The sequence below is a fragment of the Balearica regulorum genome, chromosome 21 (assembly GCF_011004875.1).
Source record: "Balearica regulorum gibbericeps isolate bBalReg1 chromosome 21, bBalReg1.pri, whole genome shotgun sequence".
In the NCBI taxonomy this organism is placed as follows: Eukaryota; Metazoa; Chordata; class Aves; order Gruiformes; family Gruidae; genus Balearica; species Balearica regulorum.
In genome coordinates this window covers 8,637,821-8,662,027 of record NC_046204.1, presented here as the reverse complement: position 1 = coordinate 8,662,027, position 24,207 = coordinate 8,637,821, and the positions used below count along the sequence as shown (strand labels likewise).

At 44.4% G+C, this 24,207-nt stretch overlaps 1 protein-coding gene across 2 annotated transcripts in view; it reads right to left on the bottom strand.

The window, feature by feature from the left end:
* CDC42 (cell division cycle 42) overlaps positions 1-23,325 on the bottom strand; it is a 28,416-nt gene extending 5,091 nt beyond the window's left edge. Inside the window, exons 1-5 of one of the 2 annotated variants that reach the window (XM_075773473.1) lie at positions 23,219-23,325; positions 9,819-9,960; positions 4,929-5,001; positions 2,418-2,527; positions 2,113-2,310 (exon numbers count right to left, since the gene is read on the bottom strand). In XM_075773473.1, coding sequence (XP_075629588.1) covers positions 2,113-2,310; positions 2,418-2,527; positions 4,929-5,001; positions 9,819-9,923 — 486 coding nt within the window. In that variant the 5' untranslated portion in view covers positions 9,924-9,960; positions 23,219-23,325. The remainder of the gene's footprint in view (positions 1-2,112; positions 2,311-2,417; positions 2,528-4,928; positions 5,002-9,818; positions 9,961-23,218) is intronic. The other variant, XM_075773474.1, reaches the window with a different exon arrangement.
* Positions 23,326-24,207: the final 882 nt, after the last annotated feature.

Here is a 24,207-nt window from a genome sequence, read left to right as displayed (position 1 = left end):
TCAGGGAGAAGATACTCTGTCTTCACAGCCAAGACTCAAACTTAGCCTCTTACTACTCACCTAGTACTTTCAGAACATCAACTCTTCCATAGAGAAAAGCAAATTCTTCCTCCCAGGGGAAAAAAAACCCAAACACACACGCTCTGGCTCCATCATTTTATGATTATTGCTACTGTGGTGTCAAAGTAATTTCTAAATTAATTGGGAAAGAAAAAAACACCCTAGACTGCAGAGGTGAACTGTGTAGACAGAAGCCAAGGTAAAGAGAGACTGAACTACCCAGTTGAGTCTGGCTTCAGCTGAAATCAGCTCCTACAACATTGCCTTGCAGGTAGGAAAACAACCCTCCCGGCTAGGAAAGCCAGCCGACTGTGTTTAGCAAGCAGCCAGCTAGATCACTGCTGGGAACTTCAAACAACCCTTCACAGATAACCTGTGTGTCTTTTTGGCAGCTGTAACTGAAAGACTGAGAAAAAAGGCGGGGGGGGGGGAAGTCAACAACAAATGAAGGAAGAAGAGTAGGGCAGATGCAAACCGACTTGTCTTCCAGGTGAGAAGGCTTCTGAACCCTCCTCCCAGGTTACTCTTGATTCCTAAAACCATCAATGGATACACAAGCACTAGTGCTCTGGAAGAAAGTCAGGCTGAGCTTCCAAGTGCACAAAACTGTTCTCTGCAACAGATACAGTTTAGTCTATATCCATTCTTTTTATTTCCAGAAACACTGAAATTTCTAATCATATCAACTCATACTCTGGTAATTCTAAGTGCTTCTGTCCAATGTGACCAGACTAAACAAGGCAAGTTTAAAGCTACAGAGGAAAGGGTCTTGGTGAGCAATACAGGACAGAAAGTCCTGGTATGTATTTAACCAACTAGCAGGTTCTACAGCCTAGTTAGCAGCAGCATTCAGGGTGTGTCAGACATCATCTAAAATGGTATTTCAGAACTGAATGGATCTAAGAGAATTACAGCTCAAGCACAAATAACCCTGAACTTGCATGTAAGGAAGCACAGCCAAGACCACCTTTTGATCAGGGATTCCCAGGATGAACTGCAGCATGCCTCGCCACACCACCTCCAGTGCCAGCATCCTGCACAATTCCATCAAAAGCCTTGTCCTTCTCAGCAAACACTCAGGCAAAGCTTTGTTGCAAAGAGTCACAGGATCCCAAATGGAAGAGCCAACGTGCAATCTGAGCAAACGGTGCAAGATAAGTAGAACTTCAGGCTTCATGAAGTTTAGCTATAAAGCTTTGTGCTCAAGATACTACAGATGAATGCACAAAACTGAAAAGAGTGAGGGACTTGATACTGTGCACCCCTACTTCCATGAACATTGGATAGGGACAAATTCTTTACAGAGTAGCATTATGGAAATGGTTAAAGAGTTGTAGTAAATTCTGCAAGAGTAGGCACACAAGATTAAGTTCCCAGGGCATCCGAAGTCAAGGCAACAGGCCAGCAAGCCAGCCAGTGGTTCCCATCCACCCCACCCTAGTATTCCTACCTTAAAGGTTTCCTGGCCTCAAATCACCTATTTTAGTTGGCTTTAGACTCACATTCAGAAGTTAGTTCACACGATATCATCATGTTTATGTCTGAAGAACTATTTCACTGTTATTTGCTGTTTCAACAGAACTTCCATCTTAAGGCGGGCACAGGAAACATAGCTCACCACCGACTGCGCAGGAAGAGAAAGCAGCTCTCACAATACAAAGGCTTCTAGTCTTAGAAGTACCAGAATTGACTTTTCTGAAAAGTTTTTTCTTCGCCTGCTTTCTTCAGTAGTGAGATGCATTCTGTGTCCTAACCCACTTATTGTCTGTAGCATGCCTTCTAAGTTTTCGATAGCTGTTTTCCTCCAACACAAAAGCAAACACAGCAAGCGCATCCTCCTCCATAACCCCTCTACACTACACCTGATCTTTACAGCCTGCCTTTCTTTGTACCACTGCCAACTCCTTGTGCCTTAGAACAACAGGACAAAGCGAAACTTACAGTGTCAACAGCAGAAACAGACTTTATACCCTTTCACATTGATATTCAGCTGGTTTTCCCTTTAACTGAAAAAAAACGTATAAGCTAAGATGGTCAAAGACCAACCCTCACCTGCGTAAGTGCAGAGCATTCCACGTATTTGACAGCCTTCAGGTCCCGGGCCAGTTTTTCAGCCGTCTCTGGAGTTATGGGCTTCTGCTTGTTCTTGGCAAGTTTCTCAATTGTTGAGGGATCATCTCTAAGATCAATTTGGGTCCCAACAAGCAGGAAAGGAGTCTTTGGACAGTGGTGAGTGATTTCAGGTACCCACTAAAGACAGAGAAGACACAATATTTGTTACTAACCACTTAAGAGAACTCCTGACCTATTTCCAAAATCACTGCAGCTGCCCCCTTTTTAAGCAGAGTTCAACCAACCTTTTCTTTCACATTTTCAAATGAAGAAGGAGACACCACTGAAAAACAGACCAGAAATACATCTGTCTGGGGATAGCTGAGGGGTCGTAATCTATCATAATCTTCCTGACCTGGAAGAACAAAAATTAATAGAGTATTAGACCCAGACAATGAAATACTGCCCTTTACAGGTGGTTAAAATGCACACGCCAGCACAATAGCATTATTGTGATTAATCCTAACTCTTAAGCAAATACCCATGCCCTGAACCCAAACATTCAAAGATCCTAGTTTTCAAATACAGAATTCATTCAGTTGCTGTGTAACAATGAGCTGCTTAAAGTCACAGGACAGCTGGGAAATCTGATAGGAGTACCCTCTAATAAATTTTTACATTTAACACCCTCAGACTGCATAACACTTTCCTCAATTATAACGATAGTTGCAGAACATGGATCTGGTTGTAGATGAGGTCTTCTGCCCCTAGCCCATTCATTAAAAGTATTATGCCACCAAGTTTCATCACCCTGCACTTTGAGGAGGGGCAGGGGGAAAGCAGTTTTGTTCGCTAGAACATTCTGATTTATACTCATGAATACTTAGTGAAGTGTCCTCCAAGCAGTAAGAGGAGAACGCTGCTGTTACCAGGGAGTGTGTTCAGGCAGTGAGTGTGCTTCAGAGGAAGCCAGCCTCTTCCCTTTGGATCCCTAAGAGAGCAGGCAGTCCCTGCAGGCCACCACCAGCACTGACCCACAGCCCGACTCTGCCTGAGCTCATTCTTAAACTTCCTCCTGCTCAATTCAGTAGCACTCTGTTTTTAGAGAGCAAACCTGGCACTAAAGGAGCTGCTGTACTTGCTGGCAACCAAATCAGAAAGACTTGCTCAAAATGCCTCAGATTTCAGCTGATGCTCTCTCACCTATCATACAGGACAGAGACCTGAGATCTCAAAAGAGGGGACTCAACACCTGGGACAGCTAAAAGGAAGAAGACCTACAGTTTGAAGACAGAGGTCTAAACAGCTTGTTACAGCTCTCATGCTTGGCTGGACACAGGGGAGCTAAGCACTGACCAAAATACATTGTTGTGATTAACAGACTACTCCAAAGAGCTTTGTCTTCATAGTACAAGTTCAAAACAAAGACTTTTTTTATTAATTTGACAGTTAGTAATAGGGGGTTTATCCATTGTTAAGTTCTCTAACTTGTGCTGGCTACTATTTAGCAAAAAGCAGGTGACCTGTAAAGAACAAAAAGCCTCCCACTTAGAAGCCCAGCTCTGAAAGGAAAGCCCGATTTTCTACAAGTGCGTAGAGTCACCTACATGTACTAAAGCCACTTGGTAAGTTTTCAAGTTTTCAGAATTACTCACTGGATTACTGCTCTCATGTTGATAGACTTTACATGGATATTCATATCTACACATGCGACAGTTTCCAGAGGGCTGAACCCAGAGGACATCAGCAGGAACACAGGCAGAGAAGGACCAAACACAGCTTTTACCCACGCAGCTACCAGACTGCTGTAGTTGAGACCCATGTGAGTATGGTCCCTCCAGCAGCCTACACAGTGTGTGCCAGGAACTCTACTTAACTCCTTATCCATGAAGTAGGGAGTTTGCAATAACTAACACACAAATCACATTTGGGAAAAGAATGAGCTAATTGAGGCTATAACGTTTAATTGGAAGCCTAAGATTGTTTTGTTAATCAAATTAGACAGAAATGATGCATCTGTAAGATTACAACTGGAAACAGTCAGATTAAGTTCTATCCAGACAATTTTAGATAACAGCTTATCAACTAAGCTCTCTGGAAGGACTCTCTTGAAGGAGAGTTTACAATACCAGATGCTGCTATATCACTTTGCTATTATTACAGGTTGGGGACGGGGTAACTAGCAGATGAACCAGTTTCTACTCTTTCTTGCTAAGTTTTCACACAGGCAAAGTGATGTGTGTAGTTGTTTCATCACTGTACATTTCTCCAGCCAGAAACTGAGATGCAGTCTAATAAACAAAGAAGCCTACAGATTTATTTTTAATTTTATAAAAGCCCACAGTTAGAGGGCTTATGAAACTCCACTCAACATCCTGATTTCATCCATGCTAAGAACACAAACACATGCCACATGCACATTTGGTCAAAAAATAGGCTATTTACTAAACAAAACCACATACAACCCACATATTTTATTCAATACAATTTTCTCCTTTAATTTTGTTTAAAAACATAGAAACCCCTTATCCTTCAGGTATCATCTGGATTAGAGGTGAGAGTTTGAAACATGTCATGTGGTGTCACAAAATAAAACAGCTCTAAAAGTGGAAGGTTTTCTTGTTTTGTTTTGGGTTTGTTTGGGGTTTTTTTTTAAATAAACTCAATTTAGCAACTCACCAAAGGTTAGGAAAGGAGAATCAAGAAAGATTTTTCCCTTTCATTTAAAAAAAAGAACCAACTGTATGTCTTCACATTCAACATCATCTGAACTACATCTTGGGCAGGTACAGTAACACAAGCACTTGATTTCTCACCTGCAGTATCAAAGAGGCCTAGGGTGTAAGGCTCTCCTCCAATCATCACTGTTACAGCATAGTTATCAAAAACCTGGAAAGAAAATAGAAATACATTTAAAAGGATGTGAATAAGCCATCTTTCAAACCATCATCCTACTCACCTTGCCAGACCACCTCCAATTTGTACAAGAGTCATCTGCGCAGGATAACAGAAGCCATTAGGCTTACAGTGCTATTACCACTAAGACTGTTAATAGGACAATTCAATTTGGAATAGGGATGCAAGGGCTGTTTCCATGAGGTATCCAGAGCAAAGGCATACTAGGTATACCACTGCATATAACAGGGTAGAAGCCACTGAGCAAAACATCTGCAACAGCCCTTGCCTGTAATTGCAAAGAGGCTTCCCACATTGCTACAGAAATTTCAACCTTCACACTTAGTCTGACACAGTAAACATGTCCCCACAAGGACAGAACTGATAAACTTCAGCCTTGCCCTTCAGGACACAGAGCTATGGGACTTCTCAGAGGTCTGGAGTCCTCTTAAGTTCATCTTTCTGAACATCTAGGGAATTCAATACAGAGTCCAGCTTTTCAACAGGAATTTATCCTCCCTCTTTGGAGGAAGCAATATAGTCAGTCAAAATCAGTCTGTGTCAAATTCACTCTCAATCTAAATGGAGAATCTAGCTCCAGAAAACCAAGTTATACTGTCTCTGTACAGCATCTGGCACAACAGTCCTGTCCTCAAGGGCAGGCCTGCTACGCAGGTCAAAAGCTAACACTACCAAAAATGGTTCACCCAGTTACTTGTTTACAACACAACTGAGCACAAGGACCTACCAAAAGCCTTCTTGTCAACACCCACATACTCAACAATACGGAGGATACTGTCTGAGGTCAGTATCCTTAATTTCAATAACTGTTTTATCTTCAGAACTGCAATAGACAGTATTTCAGAAAGTACCTTTAGCAAAAATCCTTCCCACTGTAAAAAAACCCCACACCTGCCCCTGCATACTGTGCTGCAAGATTACTTGCAGACAGCCGAGGTCTCCGAGTAAGAACAGGGAAGCTCTGCTTCAACGCAAAACTGAGGTTGAGCAGCTCCCGCAGCTGAAGTAAACTGCAATATTAAAGAGGCCAGCAGTCATTACAAAAGCTTTTCATGGAAGTGAAGAGGGAGGGACATGGAGAAATAAGCAGTCACATGCATCTATTAACAGGGCTTTAGTAAGAGCTTGCGTCCTTGAAAAAGTCCCACTAAAAACTGAGATAAGACCAGCAAGACAGTACTTCAAAGCTGAACTTCCAAGAGTTCAGACCTGTCTCCTTTCCAACTGACTGTTCTCATTAAAGCAATACCTGACACCACACTAATTTTTTCAGCTTTTCACAATTCACAGTGATTGAGAAAGCAGTTATGGCCACAGCATGCTGCACATCCCCAGGAACATCAGCTAGAAACAGAAGTCCACCTCTCATACTGTTTTGGATTAGCATTCAAGCTTTGAAATTACTGCAAGAGATTTCAACACTCATCTCCATTACCTGCAGCCCAATCCTTTACACATTGCACTGAGTTTGCCTTACTGAACACCCCAGAAAGTGTCCAGCTACAAATAAGACCTTCAAGCAGGAGGAGGGTGGAAGGCATTTCACAGGGCATATTCAATATGCCACGACGACTACTACTTCAAGATTCCAAAGGACAGGTCAGGATGAGAACTCATCTATTGCTAGGCACAGAACAAGAAATTTGAATGCTCAACACTGAAGGTCAGAGCATTCGCTCTTTCAGATGTCAGAAGATGGTTTGCAGCTTAATCCCCCAAAGATAGCCCCTCATTTTCACCCAGTGAACAGCAAGTCAGTAATACTACTTGTAGGTGCCCTTTAGGGGGATTAGCATGCACGGTCCCTCATCATTTTTTTTCCTTAAGCTCCCTATCTGCAAAATGGGACTTTTTCCCCCCACCCCAAGGTACAGCCACTATCGAAAAGGTCTGGGGTTCAGTCCTAAGGAGGCCAGGGCTACAAGGCTAGCCTTCAGACAAACCTCGCAACTACAGTCTCATAGCATAATCCACAGACAATTTCATCCTCAGTTGTGCCAAACAGGCTAAAAACCAGAGCAACAATTAGCACAACAGAAGTTTCAATTCCTGCCAGTGCCAGGCAGCCCACTACAGCAGGTGGCACAAGCTTTCGTGTTACAGGACTCCCACCTGATCTACCACTGCCTTTCCACAGACATGCCCCTCACTGCCTTTTTTGACAATGGGAGTGACACCGAAAACATGCAGGTGACAAACTACGTGAAGTACCAGTATGAAACCCATCTCCCACCAAGAAATAGCCTCAAAAGAGAGAAAGCTGCAAAACAAAGAGCCAAGAGAAAGAAACTAACCTCTCAGAACTGGAGCATTCTCCACTGATGTTTTGGCCATGTAGCTGCACAAGTACAGCTACGCAGGGCAACAGCACAGGCAGTTTACAGCAGCCACTCCAGTGCCTGCTCGCACACAGAGGAGCTCAGTTTGAAGCCAGAGTGCTACTACTTTGCTAAAACACCCCTACCTTCTACTAATTGCTTTGTGCTCTGTACCCCTGGACACTATCAAGGAAGAAGGGTGCCACCTTCCTCTCAAGTGGGACTTTGCAGTAGCTGCTGCAGCTGGATTCCTGGTGTTTGTTGGTACACTGGCCTTGAGCTACCTCCAGTACTTACCATGTTCTCAAGGTCAGAAATTTATCTCCAGGTTCTTTTCCTGCTTAAACATTTTTTGTTAAGCAGTTTGAATCCTACCCACTTTGTTCTAGGGTCCTTCCTATTCAGCCACAAACATTTGGGAGATGTTAAAGCTTGTCGACCTTCAGACAGCTTGCTTTCATTTTGGGAACAGTGCTAGCTGTTCTATTTCTTTGCCCATATATTACTAGAAGTATTAGCTGGAATATGAGAGGTTACTTACCAGTTTCCAGAGTATGCAATATGCCTCCAGGCCACCCACAGAATTAGGAATAGGCCTGTGATATCCCCAGAACAGTGAGTTCCTCAAGCCATGAGGTTCAGAGGTAAATACTATTCCAGAAACATGGGACAGTTTTAAAAGACAGTATAAATAAGCCTTAGCACATATTAAGCACACTTTATTGGCAAGTAACTTTGTTTCTCCAAGTAGCTTTTCCACATTGCTTGTCAGCAGGGATTTATAGACAGTACTACCATCTGCAGGAGAGCAGACAAACTTGCAAGCTTTCAAAATACACATTTTAAGATTATAACATTTTCCAACAAAATTAAGGGTCATTTCACTAGGGACAAGTATAGAAACGCTCACTGCCTGAACTCACTAACCACTTTCATTTTGGCTTGACCATACAGAACAGCTTAAACAGGGCAAGCAGGCTTCCACAGGTTCAGCACGGGAGGTGGCTGTCCTAGAAGCATCACAGCAGGGTACCTGACACCACTCTCAAGAACTTGAGAATGGCAAAACAGTTTCAAACCCAACTTCTTCCCTACCAGTCCACAATGAGAGGACCTCCATGAGATGAACTTAGGTCTCCACGTCTACAGTACAACCCTCAGGTTCCTAACAGTGGTCACTGCATCCAACCTGAACACTCTCAGGTTTGGGAGGCCTTTCATCTTTAGTTCCAGATCTACAACTGAACACAAACATTTTCATTCTGTGGAAGTCTGTCCTATTCTTAACAAACCTCAAATTTGGCAAGTTGAAGATCTCCGGATAGTGTACAAAGCCAGTACCTCAAAAGGAGGCAATGAAGTTCACTGCAATTTCTTTTCCATAAAGAGAGGACATTTTTATAAAGAAGTAGCTAGTCTAAAAGAGCTCTCAGGCAGAGCTACCTGGCTTCTTGGAGGAGCTACCTGTTCTTTTAAGTTGCTTTATAATAACTGAAAATATCATTAGCCCTTTCACCAACAGGCATTCAACCTCTTTGCAATGCATTTCTGATCCACGTTTGTTTGGGGGATCTGGATAAACTCTTCAATTTGTATGTGTAGAAGGTGGCCTTTTCAGGTCCATAACAGAGAAAACTAATAAAAAGAGCATCCAGATGTCAAAGTCTCTTGCAGCAGCCTCACTAAAAAACTGAACCAGCTCAGTGTCAGCACACCGATCTTGCATATGCAGTATTAACAAGAAAAGCACTTTTCTGTTAGAAAGATAACACGCATGTGCCTCACAGGCAAACTGCTCCCAACTGATCTTTAGATAAGCCAAGGGATTCAGTATCTGAGAAAACTGAGCCCATAAAACTCAAAAAAGTTACTTAGAAATAGTCAAGGACTATTCAAAAGTTGACAAATGTTTGAAAGTAGAACTTGAATGAGATTGCAGTCTACATCCAAACATGACTTCAGCTAAGCATGAAAAATATCTAGCAACACTCCATAGTTCGTTGCACGACCCCTGGATCTTTCAGAGTTGCAAAGCAAAAACGACCATCAGAAAACATTAATTGTTGTCACTTACTACTCTAGCAACATAAAATACTATACTACTTTCCCTAAAAATGAAGATGTGGCAAGAACTGAGAGCGCAAGCTGGAGAGCAGGTGTTCCTGCTGCTTGCCCTCCACTTCACAGTCCTAACAACTGCAATCTTGTTCACAGGACTCAAATGGCAGCCACCAAACAGAACTGACCAGACACAGGAAAGGCATCCCAGCACTACCAGGTAATGCGAGAGATAAGTAGCAGCACTGTACCAAACACGCTGATCGTTACTTTTCCACGACATATTAGTCTCCAACAGGAAAGCAGGCTACAAGAACAAATATTATGGCGTACATGCCACAAAGCTTAGTTAGGAAGGAAACTTGCACTGCCCCACCATACCCAAAGAACAACTGGAACCATTCTTTCACTTACCGTTGGTACATATTCCGATGGGAATTTATTTGTTGTGTAAGAAATTAAGAGACAGGTTTTACCAACAGCACCATCACCCACAACTACACACTTGATCGTCTGCATAGCTGAAGTCTACTAGAATATCAACTCCAATGAGAACCTAGAAGAAAAAAAAAAAGATATACATATATTTAGATGTTTCTCATTGTCACTGGATAGCAGTACATCATCGATGAGCTTCAACCAGAGCCCAAACCACTAACAGCATGTATGGGATCTGAAAACAAGACGTTCCTAGATGAGTTGGTAGATCCATTCTCCCCATCACACACACGGGATGGGAAGCTGCTTATTTTCATAAATGCAAATACCTCCTCCCTACAGCTAGACCCCTCCAACTGCATTTGACTGCCAAACACCACCTAAAACTATGTTTGCCTATAGTTGCTTTTCTACACTGGGCAGAAGGACTAGGTAAACACAGTGCAATTTTTACCTAGTTACCTAGAGGTGGGCAAAAAAAAGTCTTTAGGCTTTTCCAGACCATTTTTAATGCATGGAAGCATCCAGCCTTAAATGCACTGAAAGCTAAAGTGCAAGCTTGGGTCTTGATAGCTGCTAAGTAACATATATGCCTCCCAAGAGATGTTCCCTCTGGAGAACACTTCAGTAAAAGCTCAGCAGTATGAGCTTTGAAACAAGTTTATGGGATAAAAATAAGCAGGTACAGACAGAAGTAAACACAATTAATTCCTCCCCCCACCTTTTTTTTTTTTTTTTAAAGCCCAAGTACAGTTCTACTGTCTTTTGGTTACCGTTGCTACTTAACACATATTTTCATCCCCACTTTGAAGCGGCTAACAGCACTGAAGCTCAGCAGAGCATCAGGTTCCCAAGGAATAACATTGGTTTCCAGACATTACAAAAGTCACAATGCACCCAGCTACTTCAACATTGCCCCAGCACAGACTTTAGCACATGAATTAAATCAATACTTGCCATCAATACCTCCTCCAAACATTATTTAGCTACCTCCAGTGCCAGACACAGCTGCTCTTCATTAATATATTAGTTTTAATTAGAAAAGTACCAGGCCTTTGCCCAGTCACATATAGGTGTGAAATCCTGACCCCAGCAATCCTACTGACAAAAGCTCCCAGTGACTTTCAACATTTCCATGTTATTGGAAATACTTTTATATACAGCAGCAAAGAGTTGCAAACTGAGTTACCCTCTGCCAGAGTGTGGGGGAGAGGACAAGAAGAGACATCCACTGCAGCAGATTTACTGTCAGAATGGTGGCAATGCTTTAGCCCAGCAAGGATGTTGCCATGGCTCTCATATCTGGGTAACTGCATTAAAGAGCTGAACCAATCCCTACTGAACTATGCATTTGGGCACTTCCTGGGGATTTCACTTCTCAGAGTGATCTGGAAGAAATACAATGCAATTCCAGGTTTTTGAGTGTTCTGGCCATAGCTAGCAATATGATTTGATACTGCACATCACATCGCCACGCTTGCAAGGAAAGGTAATTGCTAGTGACTCAAAATCAACCTTGTACCACTAGCTTTTCTTCAGATGCTGCAGGGATGCTCAATAATTTGCACACAGCCAGCTACCTTCATAATGAACATCCTCAACAGTTCCTAAGAAGAGAAGTTGTAGGGAAATACTAATCACCACCGTTCCTAGAAGCCACGGAAAGATCCACAAGCAGTCGATTTTAGGAAATGGCAAAGACTCCTTCTCAGAGCAGGACATCAGCCAGCATCTGGTACGTCACACACTCAGAACACTGCTATCTATACATCTTCTTTCAACACAGAGACAACAAGGGATTGGCATAGGCATCAGGTGTTATCACCAGTTCTGCACTTGGTGCCGTATTTCAAAAATCAAAATAATAAAGTCTGATTTATGCAGCAGACCTCAGTTTCACACAGGATGATCAGCAGCATGCACAGCAAAGCTGTATCAACAGGCCCTCCATTAATACTACAAAAAGCTCTGAAATTTGGCCCAGTAGCAAACATATTTACTCAGAAGGACAAAGCAATCATTTCCATTTCAAAAGGCATTTTCCGTGTTCAGGTCAGCTCAACTGTATCTAAGTAACATCAGTCAACACCACCTCAACTGCTAAGGTGCTCACACAGTTCTGCCTTGCCACGCTGGTGGCACTGATCACAAAGTCACATTTTTAGAATAAAAAAAGTCACCAGAAAAAACAGGCAATGGAGCAGAGTAGCTCAATCCCAAATTAAGAAAGGCTCCATGCTCAAAACAAAGGTGGAAAAGGATGAGTCACTTGTTAAATAGATTTATTTTAAAAGAAAAACAGATCAAAACAAGTATCAGGCCTTGCTAAGAAACTCAAGCACACTCAAACTAAAACCAGCCTAAATTACCAGCATGCCTCACTAGCTTGCCAGCCTCACCCATGCAATAAGGCACCATCATCAGCGTTTTGTTTCGGGATTTGCCCAAACACAGCCATTCAGCTGTGTCGCTGCACAGCACAGGTAACAACCTCTGTGAATTCCTTTCAGAATTAATAAATTTAATAGAAAACAACTCTCCACACTGGATTTCCCAGCCACTACTTGTATGCTTTTTCAGTTTCAACTGGAATTCCTTATGCTGCCCACCCAGACTCAGGAAATCCCTGCCTCAGCTGCCCTTGCTCACCCCACGTTCTATCACAAGAGGATAAGCCCAGGTTAACAGCAGCCACCCCTGCAGAGGAACCTGATCTCACTTTCCACCCTGCCTTTCCCCAGCAGACACCTCCTTCACTCTGTATTCCTCCCTTCCTGCTCTACCTCCTCTTCTACCTTCTTGCCCCACATATTTGTATTTCCTTGTTTACTCATAATTTGCAGGTTACGTATATGCTTCAAGACAGTGTTTCCAGAAACAGGAAAGCACTCTAGAGGAAAAATCCAAACTCTGAAGCACTTCCTATGCATTGCAACATACCAATCCTGTAAATCTTAAAATGTATATGCACTCATACAAGAAAAGCTCACAGATGCCTTTGGTTTTTTTTTTAAAAAAAAAAGAAGGATGTGTTTAACATTAGTCTCTAAAACTCATTACTCCAGAGAGCATCAAGCAAGCAACAAAATGAAACCATGGTATCAGAAAGCACATCAGATCACATGGCTATACTGCAAACCTCCATTTTTTCCTCTCCTCAGACACAGCTACATCCCCATGCTGGCTCTGGGAGAGAAGCTGCTATACTCTGCTAAGGGCTCAGGTCAAAGGCTCCAGCTAAGACAAAGCACAAGCTGTACACACACGCCTTGCACGCAGACTGCATCATTCCTGCAACAGTCAGTACCGACTCTTGCAGTGAACGAGCAACTATCTACATAATTAGTCTTGTACAGTAGAGAACATCAGCAGTTCAAATTAACAGTATTTCCCATAAAAGCACTGCTTATTCTTCCCTGCGCTTCAAATTCACTTAAATTCACAGACTTGGTATGATCCACATCACTGATTCAAATGTGTACCACCCTACACTGGGTGTGAGGCAAAGGCTCCAAACTCAAACCAGGCACCAGCTTTTCCTACCAGGTGACCCAATCCTTTCAGTTTTCTGGCAGTGGGGACAAAATAGAACACAAATAACCCAAGGCCTCACTCTGGAGCGTAAAGCAGAACCTGAACTGCACAACAGGGAACCTGGAAAAGCCTGTGGCAGATGGTGGGTTTTTTCTTTCTAAAATGAAGAAATTAATAAAATTTACCATCAAAATATTGAAATGGCCCACTAGAAGTTCTCTATGTGCCAAGCAACTACCACTTCTCTCACACAGCTCTTTAATTGCCCACCACCTTGCATTAGACACTTCAGGATTAGAGCTTTAAAGGCCCAAAATCATTCAAGCACATCTTTAGGTAAAGGGATCCCCTCACCCTTTTTTTTTTTTTAAATGAATATATAGCTTTATCCTTAAATGCTGAAATAAGATAGTCTAAGTTTTAAACAGGTTTAGAGTCTTAGGCGTAATCCTCCAAAGCCTTTCTTACCAGTGGGAAAGTGGAGTTGTTGAATAAGTTATTTTACTTGGATTAGTAGGCTTTCTAGGTTAGCTGGATGAGCTACTTTATGTTTTCCACTTCTAAGAGGTCCACAGAACACAGCTGAAAACAAGCTCATTTTTCCATAGGAAAAGCTTCAAAGACACATACATCACTGACTTGTGGTTTAAAAGTAACTTAGTCCAGTATGAGATACGACTAGAGAATAACTCATCCCTGGAGTGCAATGCCAAGGGAGGGAGAAACAAGGAAGTTAAAGAGGTTTGGGTTTGTTCCCCCTACAAAGTAGCCTAATAAAAGGAAGTCTACATATAAAACACCCAGCAGGACTAAAGGCACTCCAAGTAGTTTTAACTATCTGACGGAATTGAAACAGACTGGAAAGCGCTGAAGTCATCCCAGTTTGAGTGCAGTGCATGGATTTTGAGCCATGTAATTGTGAGCCATCTGGCCAAGCCCAGAGAGGAGAGCTGATAGACTGGGAATGTCATGCAAGTCAATAAGACTTAGTTCTGTTCAACAAGATCTAAAGACTAAAGTCATTAAAAAAAACCAAACAGTGAATTGATTTAATTTCTCAAACGTCTCTGTATTGTAATCAAAAACTTCAGTGCATTGATACACATTAACTGATCATACTTCTAATATTTTTTGGATTTTATCCTGTTTAGCACATGATCACACCAGCGGGATTTCACAGAACTCAACACTATCCTGGAGCATCCTGGAAGTTGTGGATTACAAAGCCTTGTAAACTACTTCGTCAAATTCATCAGATGGCCCTATTCCAGACTGAATAGGCCCATTTTACAGAATTTTGCTTTAAATCTCAGTCACACTTTTTATGAAAGACAGCTGATCTGCATTTAAGATTAATCTCAAAAAAGTGGTAAAACAGATGCAGGTGTTGCAATGAACAGTAAACTGAAGTCTCCAGTGGGATGTTGTATAGATAGGTAATCCTTCCTAGGGCAAACAAAAATGGGGAATTATGCACTTTCTTCACACAGCCCTGTGCACATATACCAAAAGACAATGACAGATGACAGAAGGCTGAAGAAATCCATGGTACCTACGGCAGGTTCCCATTTACTAAGCACAAGTTGAAAGAAATGCTGTCCCAAACACACCCTGACACCAAGGGCCACAACCCCCAAGCCTAATTTTCCCATTTTAATGGCAAGCACATGAAATGTGGTGTTACTATGGGAGCTCTTTAGTTTTTAAAACTGCTTGTAACGCAGAGTAGTTGCAATATATTCTAGCAGCTGTATGAAGTACTGCCTGTGAAGAATTAAGTGATGTTTTGCGGGTCTTTGTACACAATCAGTGTTCCGTTCTAAACCAAGAGGTAATGATCTGCATGATCTTGTCTTCATTCTTGCTGTACGAGCAATATAAAGTAGAAACCACAAGCCTTCAAGCTTGCTAAGATTCCTTTTATTTTTAAGCTAGTAAAGTCTGTTTTCAGGTTAAAAATGTGTACATTATCCTAACCAAAGGAAACAGCTGTCAAATCTGTCTACACATCCTGCACTAGTTTCCTGTCGAGCCTCAGCAGCACGACGACTTCCTCTTTCAGGCAGGACTCAAACTGCTGCCATTTCATCGCAGGTACCAGCTAAACTCAGCATACTGCAAGCAACTGCCAGCTGATGACCAAGCACCATTTCACGATGCTCTTTAGTACACACCATTAACTCATGAGCCTAAGCTTAAGCAGCCCATCACAGCTTCCAGATCCTGTTTGACAGCCAGCTACACATTACAAGAAAACAGAACCATTTCTGAAGACTAAGACCATTCCCCCCCCGCCCCAAACAATGTAATTGTACAGTAAACAGGTTATTCATCTAACTCCTGCAGGCACAAAGCACTCGGGAGTCCACAATGAAAAGAACAGTATTCACAGGATTTTACTCATGCTGATCTCTGTTAACCACTTTCACCCTTCCACCTTACTTTCATTTCCTAGCTTATAAAAAGGCCCACATTTCTAAAAGTATTTGTTTGCATTTGATAATTTGTTCCTTGATTAAATCACAGCCACTTCAAGGCACCCTTGCCCTACCATTTCAAGGTACTTGCCCTCTCCCACCTCCTCTATCCCTACTACAAACTAACACTTTTGCTTTTCAAACTGACAAGTCTCCCAAACCAGGGGCACCAAAGAGAGAGAATCAGCTACTACGATTCAAGCAATCAGGTTTTCCCCACCAGGTACCTACCAGCATTATACGGAGAAGGTACTAATTGCATGCCTGTATTACAAACCTGGCGCAGCAAACGCTTCATCGCAAAGACCACCACGTACAACACACCAGTTCTCTGCAAAGATCACAAACCACTAATGAAGAGACTGTACAAGTTCAGCTCTCAACCACAGAATTAGAAGACCCTGAACCTCCTGGTACACCGACAGTGTTGCAAACCCATGATGCAAAACAACAGAAGCCACTCTCTGATTAAGAGCTGAACTCCAGAAAGACTAATTGGCACAGAAGGCAAAACTGATTTCAAGAGCAGTATTGCCATGGCCAGTATTCTCCCCTGCAGGTGTACAGCAGCCATTTACAGACATTATCTAAACCTCCCAGCCCAAAGCCCACCTTTCAGCCTGCTAGGAATCATCTTCTTAATGGAGATCTGACCCCAGAGCTAAACACATCTGCCACTTCTACACTAATAATGAGGTAAATGATATTTAAAAGAATCTATTATGCTCTAAACCACCTGGTGCCCAGATCACCTGCCTGTCTTCCCCACAGCTCAGACTGCTGCAGGCACACAAGCTATACACAGAAATGCATTTGCTCCCAAAGGTTCCAAGTTGAGCTTAAGGCCTGGGTATTTAATTGCTTAAACAGAGCTTAAAGAGGCTGTCAAACCACAAACCAGCACAGAAGTTAGACTCCCTCAGAACAAGGCAAATCATGAAGTCCAAGGCAAACCCTGCAAAAAGCAGAAGGGACAGACTGAAGAAACAATCCTGTATCATATCAGTTCAGGATCTTGAAAAAGATATCCTTTTTAAGCATCGGTTGTTTGTTTGGGTTTTTAACTGCCACTAACAAGTCAGACAATTCTTTAAATACTATCTCAGAATTTGTGCTCCACAAGGGAGAACTCTCTCCAAAAAAAGTGTTGCTATTTGGTTTATATGGAAGGTGTCTAATTATGAGACAAAGTGCCAAAAAAGCTCAGTTGCACTAAGCTGGTGTCAAGCCAAACACAAGGATTTGGGCAAAGATCCAGATCTGCAACCTATGGGTCTCAATCTGAAGAGACTTCACAGCAGCAGAGCCCACTGGCAGGCTCCATCTCACATGCCTGCCCACACTCACTCTCAACCTGGTGATGAACACGAGAATGGAAAACATACAGGCAGGCCCACAAAAACAAGCTGTCTGAAGAGACACGGGATCACCAACGTAGCTGGACCTAATTGAGCTCTCGGGCTGATGTTGTTCTTGAAACCCATGAAGTTTGCTATCATTATGGGAACCTCTGTTTGAGATAGGGGTGCTCCAAGATCCCAGGCGCACACTCTAAGTCTGCCACCCAGAGCTTGTGTATCCCAATGTCTCTGTCATTTTGAAGCACCCGTTTCTGGACAAGTTACTGCAAATTACCAAGGAAGACGAGATCTCTTCTCAAAACGCAACTAAGATCAACTGGTATTTTCTAAACTTAATGCAACTTTCTTTGTCTAATTATGTAAGAATTGACAGCCACCTTGCACATCTTCCTAAAGGCTCCTTACAACAAACTGTTGAAGCAGAGACATATACAAGATAGGAAGTGAAGACATCTGGGCAGGGGAATTTTACAAGCCTGAACCTAAGCTACCACCTGTAACATGTGTCAAGTTCTGTAACTTCAAAAAAAGAAGGGGAAAGCCTTGTCGTCCCATTTTAGTCCTAAACTCAAAACATGAACACTGCCCATGCAGCCTGGTCAGAGTATGACTCAGTGGGCTCTTTGGTGCCACACCAGTTAGACTGCAGTGCCCACCTGCCTTTAGCGCTGGAGTTGCCTGTCTATCCCACTTCACCGCTCAAAACAACCACCAAACTTAACTTTATCACAAACTCAACAGAAAAAAGCAAAAGCATCAACTTCCGTTATCACTCTGGTTAAGGTTACATTGTCAAAACCAGCCGTCAGCACTGGGAAAACCTGCCCGAGATTAAACACTGGGAAGTATGTGGGCTTACATTGCCCTTTGCTGTCAAAGGCATTTTAATCTTACCTTATTGCTCTTCCCTTTCATATTCTACAGGAAGCTGTTTTACTCTGCCATGTAGCAAAATCCTCTTCAGTATTTTAGTACCGCATTAAAACCCCATCTTTTTTAGCTTAGTTTCATACTGTTAATATTTAAAAAATACGATCTGTACCTCTACTCCTATTCACACATACTACCAAAACATGGCACACACTGGCCTCGATATTTCTCCCCATAGCCACAGCCAACTACATTTAACAGCGGTAAAACAGACACTGACAGAAGTTCCTCTATTTTAAGGCACATTTTTGCATAATGGCAAGCACCCTGCATGCACGTCAGTTGCAACAGATCACCCCTCATTCCTGTTATGCTCAGGGAACGGGACAATTGTGGGGGCTCCATGCGCACAGCCCGAAGGGTGCAGTGTGTTCAGGGGGGATAGCTCAGGCTGAGTAGCAACATACTATCTGAAGACTAAAGAGATAAAGCTTTGCTTTTTAAAAAAAAAATAAGATTGTAAAAGCGACTTTTCCCAGCCATTGAGCTACCTTGGTGTTTCTGTTAAAACTAATGAAGTAGCTGAAAAGCTCGCTAACACCAGGACAAAGGAGGAGAGGTTGCCCTGTGCTCACCTAACCAGAGGCAGGAACCAGAGCAACTAGAACCACCCTCCCTCACACAGCAGAGGACAAGCCACCCGCCACGACCATGGCGGAAAGACCAAGAGCCTGTTGGGCAACTGGCAGCTTCTCAGTGGTAGGTAAATGCAGAAGACACTCACTCAAGAAGAAGTAACAGCCCCCACTCCAGGACATGGAAGAGGATCCTTCTGAGAGGAACTAAACCTTTAGCTCACCAACAGCTCACAAGCACTAAAAAAAGTCACTAAGCTCAAGCAACTGCTCAAACACACCAAGGTGAACCACAACCAGAGCACACCCGCTGTCAAATCCAAGCCCAGTACATCGCCCTCCCACAACAAGCCCTTTTGCATTCAGCTGTTTACCAGCCACAGCTGGCCCAACACAAACAGCTCCACCAGTTTATGAAGTGGCAGATGCTTTCTCTCCTTACATCCCAAGCTGCAGGAGCATTTTTGGGTTTGTTTTTGGTTTGGTTTTTTTCCCCCAAAACAGAACACTCATCATTGGCCAAAAACACAGCACAGCATCTTTCAACTCGAGAAGAGCTGAGCAATTCAAAACAGCCTGTTACAAACCAAGACAATTCTGGCAGCCTTAGCTATTGCTGGGAGTCTGGCACCACAAGCGACAGCAATCCTCTCCCATTGTATGGTCTGTCTCTGGGCCTCGACTACTCCCACTCCACAGTTTAAGGTTTGCTCTAACACTGTATTAGCTTGGTAAAACCTTCACCCTGACGTAGTTTAGTCTACACTTAGAAAACACACACTGATACCACGCAATCTGATCACAGGCAAAGAAGTCTCGATACAGATGATGGCGCTCTCAGTGCGGACAGAAAGGCTCAAAGCAAGCTCCTGCACTGCCATATTAAAAAAGGCTTTGTTTTGGTTTTTTCAAGAGATAAGAGAACAGTGCATAGGATAACTCTCCTGCTAAGAATTATGCCATAACATTCAAAAGTAATGGGGTGAATTAGCAGCACAAGAGCTTAAAATAGAACGAGGTTTTTTAAAAGCTTTTGCAAAACTAACTCTTTGTTTTCTCTTTATAAAATGTCATTTGTTTAGAAGAAAAGCCAATATATCAAGAAAAGAACAATTCTTTTACAGCTGAGAAAACAGGCCAAACAGTAATTTGAATTTTTAAAACAGAAGTCACTATCTGAAACTCAAAGGGAAGATTACAAAGATCAATTACATGAAAGCAACATTGAAACTCTGCTTCTCATATTCACTATTTTCACTTTACTGCACACCCAGGACTGGATAAACAAACCCAGTTCTTCCACCCAACAACAATCCACCACCAGAAGCTGGGAATACCTTGCCTTAATGCCATTTTGGTCACTTATCTCAGGCATTTACATGCACACCATCACAAAGATGCACCGGGGCTGTAAGAGGCAGCTAACCACTACCTATGCAGGGCCATACACACTCAGGGAGGGATAACTTTGCGCCAGGCTTTAGCCCTACGAGATGCTCTGGTGAAAGGGGTTTACCTACCATTTCCATGGGCAGTCCTTTCTGATGGATACCCTTGGCTAGTACAGTGTAAGCTATTTTAAACAAGGCTTGAAGGAAGCCACCTAGTTAAATTATAATAGGCTGCAGAAGTGTAAACATACCTTAATTTCTTTAGAACTTCAGCATAAAAGCTTATCTAGTCAATACATTGTTTTATTTGTCATATATTAAATACTAAAAATAAGGGGGGTTCACTTGCATTTAGCATAATGGGGTGAGAGGAGCCAAGGGAGAAGTCTACAACATGCTAAGCAGTTAAAGAGAGCTTCTTACTACCTGGAGTACCAGAAACCAATTTCATTTCCATTTAATTTGACAGCACCTTCATCTTCTACAAAGAAAGTGGTGTTCTTTCCTCAGGAACGGAGCATCAAGAGCAAGGATAACTACCTCCTCCTCCAATTCCTCCTTACAGGCTATTACTCTAGAAGCTCGGATTATTGAAATTCATATGATCGAGCCTAATGACAGCATGAAAGCTTGGCTGACCACAAAAAGCAGGCAGAGGAAAGAGAGAGCAAAGATACACAAGCCCATGGATGACTTTTAAAAGCTGTAAGCGCTCACATAAGCGTAAAACAGATTACACACACCTCAACTGCAATGATGCATATTCATTTATTGTACAAGTTCTCAGGAGCCAGATGCAGGGTTGGAACCCAGCTACATCATACGCTGCATTAACTTTGAAGCTTGTAGGGCAACAGATAGCTGTTGAAAAGATTTTAATTAAGATGTCCGGCTGTCTATGCTCATAAGACTTGGAAATTTATTTTAGTACTACAGCTGGATTTTAACCAGAAGGAACTTTTGCATCAGGATTAGCAGTCAGCTTCATGGTATGCTTCACATAGGCCTTGCGTATGCTTTACAGCAAAGTAAGAAAAGCACACTGCACACTCATCAAGGAAATCCCTACGAGTTTCAGATGGGCTCCATTTCTGTTTACTATTGTTCTTTTAGTAGAAGATCTACAGTTTCCATTTCATGCACTCCAGTCACCCTAGGACTTCCAGAGCATTTCTATTCAACAGTGTAAACATCATAAACTTCCCAAAACTTGCCATCAGTTTCAGGCAAACAACCAACCCCAAAGCAGTGCATACAACAAACTAAGAGCATCAGTTGCAGGCCATGAATAACCGAGTTCAAAGTATGCAAATCTAATGATTAAAATTTCTGCCCAGAACACGTTACCAAACTGCAAGCATGTTTTATCTCGCATCACAGTAGTTTTTATTCCTTGCCAAGACTTAAAAATCCTTTTCCTCATTGTTAGTGAAGCACACAAGTGAACAGTTTAAACACAAAATTATTTCTACAGTTAGCAATATGCTGATTCAAGACTTACGTGCATCCACAAGACCTGTTTCAAATACACATTTGCCTATACTGCCCTCCCCGTAACCCTACACTAACAAGAAGGAACAATTTACAAAGCAGAACAACAGATTTTCCATGTATAGCTAGCTGAATACAAAGGCTTTCTATCTAAAGTTGGTTTTGCATAAGACCCTTTTTTGCTAACTGAAAGAGAGACGCTTTAAGTGCTTTACTGAGTTATTCCGATTAGCAATATGAGAAGCTCGATTCAGGTTTTAAATATCCTTCCAAAAAAAAAAAAGGACATTTGGAGCACTGCGATTTAACACTTTGAATAAAGACAGCTAGCACCTCCTTTCCTAGGAGAGAAGAAGCACAGATGAACACAAGACAAAGACAATCACAGATGGCCAGACCGAACTACTTCTGACTACACAGTTGTCATCTAACATGGCCTCCTCATTAAGGCCTTGTCTTCCCCGTGCTTTTGTCAAAAGAGCGTAGCAAAGCTGTCCTGGCTCCACCGGTTGCAGTACCCACACAGACAGGGCAACAGGAATTCTGACCATTTTGCAACTCTTCATTAAGCACAGGTTTCAAAACGCCCGTTGCTGAGTTCACAGCTACCTGCCTGTTGCCACCAGCTGCAAGTTCTACCCGTTTATAGGAAAACACACTACTCAAGTCCAGATCACTAAAACAAACCTTTAAGACGCAGCTAGGTGACATGGCGCTGTAGTACATGCATCTTGATGATATTTCAAGGGAGAAAAAGAAATGCATGCCAACAGCAACCCTGGAAGTAGCACTGGCTCCTACCCTAGCCAAAACCAGCAACATCGCTAGCACTGTATAAGGACAGCTACGAGACGGTCTTCAGGTAAGCCAATGACCGCACACCTACGGAAGCAAACGTGAAAAAGCACCTCCAACTCCTTTACGTGTAGGAACTGACTTTTTTGCAGTGCATACAGCTTAAGCTAAGCCTTTCACAGTGCACTGCACCCCCGCTGCGGTTGAGAGCACTCTGGTGCCCGGAGCCGCTCGCCTGAAACAAGCCAAAGAGCCCAACCTGCAGCCCACAGGCAGCAAGCTGAGCCTCGGGGCTTTTCCCTACAGCCCCCGAGCGCAGCCAAGCTGCACGGAGAAGCAGGAAGCCGCCGCCGCAGCCAGGGCAGGGCAATCCCCGCGGGGAGCGAGGCCCGGGCCCCCCGCGATCGCCGATACACCCAACCCAGGAGCGGGAGCGCTTCCTGCCGCCGCTCCCGACCGCCGAGGGTCCGGCCCCCGCCCGCCGCGCCAGGAAGCGGGGGAGGGGAGGAGAAGGCCTGGCACCGCCGCCCCCCGGCAGACCCGACCCCACAAAGGCCGAGCCCCCCACAGCCGGCACCGGGGGGAGCTCAGCGTGAGACCGCAACCCCAACCCCCCCCCCGCGGCGTTGGGAAAGGCCCCCCCACACCCCGCGGGCGGCTGCCCGGGGAGGCCCCGCACAGGCATCGCGGGCCCCGGAAGGGCGGCTCCCACACGACGGGCGCACCGGCCGGCTGTGCGGGGCCGGAGGATGGGGAAGAGGGGATGGGGGGGGAGGAGGGGGGTCACGGCGGTACCGTGCCCGCCCAGGCGCCGCCGCTCACCTCAGAATCTCCGCCGGGCGTTGGCAGCTCGCTGCGGGGTCTCCTCGGCTCAGGCACAGGGGCACGCCGCCGTGACGTCACCACGCAGCAGACGCCGGGCGGGGCGGTGGCGAGGGGCGCGGCCGCCAGGGGAGGGGAGGGGAGTGGCGCGGCCGGCAGGGGGCGCTGCTCGGCCCGCACGCCCCGCCCCACCGCGGGCGCGCGCCGCCTCTGAGAGGCTCGCGCCAGTGCCCGGGGGTCCGTGTTGTGTATTGGGGGGGAGGGGGGGCACGGGCGGTGCCCGGGGGTCCGTGTTGTGTATTGGGGGGGGGGGGGGGGGGGGGCACGGGCGGTGCCCGGGGGGCCGTGTTGTGTATTGGGGGGGGGGGGGCACGGGCGGTGCCCGGGGGTCCGTGTTGTGTATTGGGGGGGGGGGCACGGGCGGTGCCCGGGGGTCCGAGTTGTGTATTGGGGGGGGTGAAGCACGGCTGCCGGTCTGCCCGCACCCGGGGACCCCGTCCACGCCGGGGGAAGCCCCGGGGCCGTGCCCGCAGCAGCCTCCGCGACAAGCACACGCCGCCGTGCGTGCACCCAGGGGCTGCGGGACCCCCTGCACGGCCGTGGATGCATCCAAGGGCTGCAGGAGCACACGGAGGGTAAAGTCTCCCCTGCAGGGTGCATCCCCACATCACCGTTTCCAAATTCCCTCAATTTTTTCTTTTTCTTTTTTTTTTTTCCCCCTCCTGCCTGGAGCTGAAGCTGAAACAAAAAGGGCCAAAAAGCCACAACTGCTCTTGTTGGGAGACTCCTGGCTGGGAGACTCAGGGGGTGTTACAACCCCTAAACCACACAAATAAAATAAAAACTACCCTTCAGGAAGAAGGGCGCAAGAAGAAAATCTCCGGGCACTGCCAACTGGAAAAGCAGGAGCCAAAATCTGGCCTGAAACAGAAAATCTGTTTAGACTTAATTCGATTTTTAAAAGCCAAGAAGACCTGTGAGCCTTGCAG